Here is a 6940-nt window from a genome sequence, read left to right as displayed (position 1 = left end):
TTACTGAGTACCCACTATGTGCCACGCACTGTCAAGTGCTCTTATATACATAATTCATTGAACTGTCTTGATAATTCTATGAAGCAGGCCATATAGTTATACCCATTTCACAGATGAGGAAATTGAAACACATCAAAATTGCATTACTTGCCTGAGCCATGAGGCTCCAAAGTCTACGCTTGTCACCGTGACATCAGAGCTTTTCCTCCTCGGTACTATGGACGTTGGGGTCTGGAATTCTCTGACCTGTGCATTATAGGATATTTAGCAGCATCCTTGGCCCCTATCTACTAGATGCCAGTAGCATCCACCAGACATGACAAAAATGCCCCCAGACATTGCCACATGTCCCCTGGGGGACAAAACCGGCCTGGGTTGAGAACCACTGGTCTACACTAAGCTACCTTTCTAAGCTAAACAAATACCAAAAAAAATGGGGCTAATGTATGGGAAAGTGTTAAATAATTAATTGTACAGATATTGCATGATAGCCCACTTGGATGTCACCTCTGGGGGTCAGGGACCATGTCTGAGTCTGTGCATGGCTGTGACTCAGCAGTGATTAAAGAAAGCAGTGCCTGGCACACAGTGGCACTCAGTAAATCTTTATGGTATAAATGAGGGGGATATGGGAAGAATTGTGAAGTTTGGGAGATGCTGAATGAGAGGGTTGCTCTTTTCACGCTTAAGTGAATGCCTTAGTTTGGGCTGCTAAAACGAAATACCTAGACTGGGTGACTCAAACAACAGACATTTACGGCTCGCAGTTCCGGAGCTTGGAAGTCGGTGATCAGGGGGCCAGCGCGGTCAGGCTCTGGTGAGGACTCTCCTCGTGCCTTGTAGGTGGCCACCTTCTCACTATGTCCTCACAGGGTAGAGAGGGAGAGGGCACCGCTGGTGCTTCTTGGGGCGCTCATCCCATCATGAGGACCCCACCCTCATGGCCTCATCTCCTCCCTCAGGCCCCACCTCCTAATAGGGTCCCGTTGGCGGTTAGAGCTTCCCCCTGTGAATGTGGGGGACACAGTTCGGTCCAAACAGCGAGTATCTGCAGAATCAGCACTGTCAGCTGAGACTCGGGGTCACTGAGGGTCTTTCCTGCCTTCTCCCCACAGGCCCAAGAGGGATGTGAAGGCCCAAAATGACCCTCTTACCGGGAGACAATTCCGATTACGACTACAGCGCCCTGAGCTGCACCTCGGATGCCTCCTTCCACCCGGCCTTCCTCCCGCAGAGCCAGTCCCTCAAGGGCGTCTTCTACCGCCGGGCCCAGCGGCTGCGGCCACAGGACGAGCCCCGCCAGGGCGGCCCGCCCGAGGACCGCAGGCGGCAGATCATCATCAACGTGGGTGGCATCAAGTACTCGCTGCCCTGGACCACGCTGGAGGAGTTCCCGCTGACGCGGCTGGGCCAGCTCAAGGCCTGCACCAACTTCGACGACATCCTCAACGTGTGCGATGACTACGACGTCACCTGCAACGAGTTCTTCTTCGACCGCAACCCGGGGGCCTTCGGCACCATCCTGACCTTCCTGCGGGCGGGCAAGCTGCGGCTGCTGCGGGAGATGTGTGCCCTGTCCTTCCAGGAGGAGCTGCTCTACTGGGGCATCGCCGAGGACCACCTGGACGGCTGCTGCAAGCGCCGCTACCTGCAGAAGATGGAGGAATTCGCCGAGATGGTGGAACGGGAGGACGAGGACGAGCAGCTGGACAGTGAGGGCCCCGACAGCGAGGGCCCGGCCGAGGGGGAGGGCCGCCTGAGCCGCTGCATGCGGAGGCTGCGCGACATGGTGGAGAGGCCGCACTCGGGGCTGCCGGGCAAGGTGTTTGCCTGCCTCTCGGTGCTCTTCGTCACGGTCACCGCCGTCAACCTCTCCATCAGCACCTTGCCCAGCCTGAGGGAGGAGGAGGAGCAGGTAAGAGCCCACAGCTGTGCGCCCCGGAGGCTCGCTGCAGTGACGGAGGGTCTCTGAGGGCGGCAGACAAAGCAGCCTGCTAGGCCACCTCCTCCCAGAAGTCCACATCCTTCACTGTGTATTTATCACCTCCTCCAGGAGGCCTTCCCTCACTGCACTGGCTCAGTAGCCTCCCCAGGCCCTCCTGACATCATGTTTACATGTTGTCATCCACCTCCACATTCAAATAGGAGCCCCATGCCTGTCCTGGTCCCCACTGTGCCCCCAGTGTCTAGAACAATGTCTAGCACGGCAAGCCACTCCGCCACCCTCTGCTGAATGAAGAATGGATGATTTGATTTATGATGTACTTGGCCCCGAGCTAAGCACATGACATATATCATCAAAATCTATCTCGCTGACTTAAGTCCTTTCTCAACCTTCCTAATTCCTTTGTATAAAAATAGTCCCAGAAACATTTTCTGGGTCTGGAATATATTTTTTACTGATAGGTTGGGTGCACATGTCTTCATGTTAAATAAGAGAATACTCTAGGGCTTGGCATGGGGTGTGCGCTCGCTTCTCAGGGCTACCACTTAGGCAGTTCGTGGAGCCAGAGGCTGAGCTGCAGCCGTGCCTACATCCTATCTTCTCTGCGAATCNGTGGGGGGCTTCCTGGAGGTGGTAGAGGTTTCTCTGCGCCTCGCAGGATCCCCGTAGGAAGGAGGGTTGAATGGAGGTGGAAGAGGGGGCGTCTGTCACTTGCTCATTCACTCTGCTGAGGCAAGGAATGGAGCCTCCTACCAGTGGGCTTTATTGAGTCATTCATGAACGCCACAGCCTCTTACTGAGCCCCTACTGTGTGCTAGACGCTGGGCATTCCAAGACAGCTCTGATCACCGCAGCCTCCAGCATCTGGTAGGGAAAGTGGTGGTTCCCACCTCAGTTTCAGGGGCCCCATATCCAGGAGGGGCTCACCTGGATAGATTGGAGTTTGGGGGTGAGGATGGAAAAGAGCATTCATTCATATATTGAACAAAGATTGGTTGAGCACCTACTATGTGCAGCTCTCCATGCCAAATGCCCAACATTCACTATTTCATTCATTTAACAAACAGTTACTGAGGCCCCTGCTGGGGAGAGAACAGGGTAGGAGGGAGATGGAGTGAGGGGAGGATTGGGTGGAAGCTGCCTTGCAGTTTAGAGAGAAGTAGAGATTAAGACCCAGCTCCTCCCTTGAGGAGGCCCCAGCCTGCCCCAGTGGCTGACTCTAGCAGCCCCTCTGTATGTAGGCAGAAGTCACTGGACAGGTTGTAGAATGGCCTTTCCTTGCTCATCTAATGCATTCATTCTCAAGGGGAGAAGGGAGTCTGGAACAGGTTCTTAGATAGGAAGAAAGGGTCTTTAGGAAGCTCCTCAGAGGAGTGGGAAGGGGAGAGGGTTTAAGAAACACTGATCGAACATTACAGATGAAGCCAGGCTCCCACCCATGGGGTCTCTGAGTTAGTTGTCCTTTCTTAAGCACTTGCTATCATTCCTAAGCACTTTAAGGGTGCCAGGCGCCACAGTCACCAGGTTGATGAGACAGATGCAGAGACCCCTCTTCACTGACACCTTGAGACACGTGCAGGGAGAGGTGAGAGGAGGGAGCAGGAGTTGCTCTGATTCAGTGTGTGTGTGGAGAGGGGATGGAGGGAGGGAGGCTTCTGCCTCTATGAATCTGAGCAAAGGTTTGTCACTAGGGTGTTTTTGGTACCCACACACATGACTGCAGTCAGAGTCACTCTGGGGAGCCTCACTGGAGCATGTTTCCAAGGAAAATTTGACACTGCTGGAGCCCAGCCCCCGTGCTGGGGCCAGGGGAGGGGTGCATGGCCAGAATATGCCATCTTTCTCAAGTGGGCTTGTGGGGCTCTCCCAGATCGGAGCTTGACCCCTGTGTCCTCTGTCTGAGCTCTGCAGAGGCACCTGCTGAGTGAGGTGGGAGGGAAGTGTCTTTGAAAGATGGGTGAGGATGGCCGCTGAAGATTGCCCTCAGCAGTCATTCCTTAAACCAGCCCATTCCAAGGCAGACAAGTCTGTCGTGGGACACTCGCCAAGCCCACGGGGAACCGTGAGTGTGCTGGAAACCAGACAGCCTTAATTTCTGTCCTGAGGCTTAAGGACCCAGGCTAGGGGCGCCTTGAAACCTGACTGGGGCAGATCTGGGAGCCAGACTCCGCACCACCACCACCCCCTTGAATTCTCTGCACCAGACATGCAGCTGGGCTCTGGTCAAGACGTGAGGGAGATGCCCCAGGAATGAAAGAGCAGAGAGATGCGTCCTGGATGCAGGGCTAGAGACTCAAGCGGAGACTAAGGAATTAGACCCTGCATCCCTAAAGAGTGTCTTGACTGGATGTGTCTCCACATCCCCTTTCCTTAGTTGTGATGAAGAGCCAACACTTCCAGTTGCCAAAGATATAGGAGTCTGGGAATCCACTCCCGATTGACTCATTAAACCCAGAAATGGAGCCCCTGAGCGGAAAATGGTGGCTGGAAAAGCCACTCTCAGTAGAATTAACAAAAAGGGAAAGGCAAGAAAGTCTAGCTGCACGCACTCAGTCGCTGTTGGCCATTTTTATCATCTAGCAAACTGTATTTGATTAACGAAATCAAAACTACAAATAGGATCCTAACTGTGCCTCCAATTTTCCCCTGCTCTGTGGTGACTTTGCCTCACCCCGGCGTGTCCTCAGGCAGGCTGCCCAGCAGACACAACCATGCTCTTTTCCTTCCTCACCTCCCCACCGCAGCTCCCCCCAGAGACTGCAGCCTTAACACGTCCTAGAGAAAAAGAACTGAGGGATTGTTTAAACAGGCGTCCCCTTCCTGCTGTCCCAAGGTCCCCACTGCTCCCCCAAGCCTGCTCCTCTGCTTCCACCTGGTTCCCAAGTGTCACCCTGCAAGGAAGCAAATAGAGAAGGACCTTCTGGCTCACACCCCAAAACACCGCCTGGGAGAAGACAAATGTAATACTATTTTGCAGCAGCTCAGTAGGGAGGCTTCAGTGGCTGCCTCTGTCTTTTATGTGGGGGACATGGGGGACTGTGGCACGTTTTCTCATGTGGGGGCAGATGAGAAATGGAGGGAAGAACCCAGCTCCCAGAAAATGTCTCCCTTCCCCCAGGAACTTGGGTCCCAGCTCAAAGGAAGCAGGACTGAGGTCCAGCAGGGTTGGATTGTGATGAGGATGGATGGCAGGTAGCTGAGAGAGGCAGATTCCCCATGTGGGTAAGCATCTCTCAGATGCCCAGCATGGCAGGACCTGGGCCAGGCCAATGGCTGGATTCATTTTGATTAGTGTTTTAATTGGGGATTAATGCAGCATGACCCTCCTCTTCATCAGCCCAGCCCGGCACCCTAACCCTGACCATGGAAGTCACACTGGCAGGCAAAGGACATCATGGAGAGATCGATAGGGTCCCCTCCATGCCCGCTCAGAATTAGGGAATGACCCAGGTTGAGAGGCGTGGTGTGAGACGGAACCAAAGCTCTGCACCCCGCCTGCAGTCAGACCCAGGAGCCCTGGAAGAAGTGCTTTTCTTTTAGAAAGTTGCCTTGGAGGCTGTGTTAGTTTCCTACTGCCATATAGTACCACCAGTTTGTGACTTAGAGCAATACAAATTTGTTACCTTCTAGATTTTGCCGATCAGAAGTCCAAAATGGGTCTCACTGGGCAAAAATCAAGGGGTTGGCAGGGCTGTGCACCTTCTGGGGTGGAATCCATTTCTTTGCCTTTTGCAGCTTCTGGAGGCCCCTGGCCCCACATCACTGCAACTCTGACCCCCCTGTGATCACACTGGGCCCACTGGGTAATCCAGCATCATCTGGATCTTCTCCCATCTCAAGGTCCTTCATTTAATCGCATCAGCAAAATCTCTCTTGCCATGTAAGGTGACATAGCCTCAGGTTCCGAGGATAAGGATGTGGCCATCTTTGGGGGGCCATTATTCTGCCTCCCACAGGGGCGTCTCTAATCCGTTTATGTGACAATGGGGAAACTGAGGCCCAGCCGAGTGAGTGACTTGACTCAGCACCAGGTGAGAGGGAGAGCCATCACTGAAGTTCAGCCTCTGGAAGGTGTTTTCTGCTTCACATTCCTCCTCTAAGAAAGGAAATAGGAGGAGAGGGAAGGGGGGCAAGTGTGCTGCACCAAAGCCATTTCTAGCAAACACAGCCCTTATGATGTGTTGGACACAGCTCCAAGCACTGACAAAGTGGGTGCGATGCTTACTCCAGTTTACAGCTGAGGCCACTCAGGCCCAGAGAGGTGAAGTCATTTCCTTAAGGTTGCACAGCTAATGCCAGGCAGCCTGGCCCAGAGGCCCCACCCTCACCCCTGGCTGGTGCCTTTCTCCACCACAGGAGAGCTCTTCTGCCCAGAAGTCAAAATGACAACTCAGAATTTGACAAAACCAGGGGTTTTGTTGATTTCTTACTCTAACTCTGCTCTTGTGCAAATGCACAGTAGGACTAAAGATGCTTCCCCCGGCTGTGGGCAATTTTCGGCTTCTCCTCATCCCCAAAGACCTTCCAAAAGCTTGTCCATACAACATAGAGATGAAAGACCCAGTTCCTGGCTTGCTGCAAATGGTGGAGACATATCCCGCCCCCACCAGCCACCAGTGGTGATCCAGGGAGGCAGTAAAATGCAGTCACAGAGGTTTGGCTTGGAGTCCCACAGACCTCGTTTGATTCTGGCTTCGTCACTTATCACCAGGGTCATGAGTTTTCACTTCTCGGGGCCTCCATTCCCTGACCTGTAAAATAGGGGAGTGGATGGTAATGCCTGCCTCTTAGGGAAGGACGTTCCCCACGCAGTGAAGGTTCTTCCGCAGCACCTGGTACTAAGTGTGCGGTTATGGGAGGCTGTGAGTGTTGCTGTTACAGCACTGTGAGTGTTTAGCACTCTCTCTGCATTCCCCCTTCCACTCAGGAGAGGGACAGAGAGCTTCGTCCTAAGGGATGGGCATAGGATGGAAGAGCAGCGTCCCCTCCCACCCT

At 53.7% G+C, this 6940-nt stretch overlaps 1 protein-coding gene across 1 annotated transcript in view; it reads left to right on the top strand.

Moving 5' to 3' along the window:
• The window catches only part of KCNG1 (potassium voltage-gated channel modifier subfamily G member 1), a 28572-nt gene that overhangs the window by 9756 nt on the left and 11876 nt on the right, over positions 1–6940 (top strand). The window contains exon 2 of the mRNA XM_019640917.1: positions 1116–1915. Within this exon, the coding sequence (XP_019496462.1) occupies positions 1142–1915 (774 nt within the window). The 5' untranslated portion in view covers positions 1116–1141. The remainder of the gene's footprint in view (positions 1–1115; positions 1916–6940) is intronic.

Source organism: Hipposideros armiger, unplaced genomic scaffold, assembly GCF_001890085.2.
Source record: "Hipposideros armiger isolate ML-2016 unplaced genomic scaffold, ASM189008v1 scaffold_54, whole genome shotgun sequence".
Classification (NCBI taxonomy): domain Eukaryota; kingdom Metazoa; phylum Chordata; class Mammalia; order Chiroptera; family Hipposideridae; genus Hipposideros; species Hipposideros armiger.
Note: the sequence above shows the minus strand (reverse complement) of the source record. Positions and strands in the feature narration are given on the sequence as shown.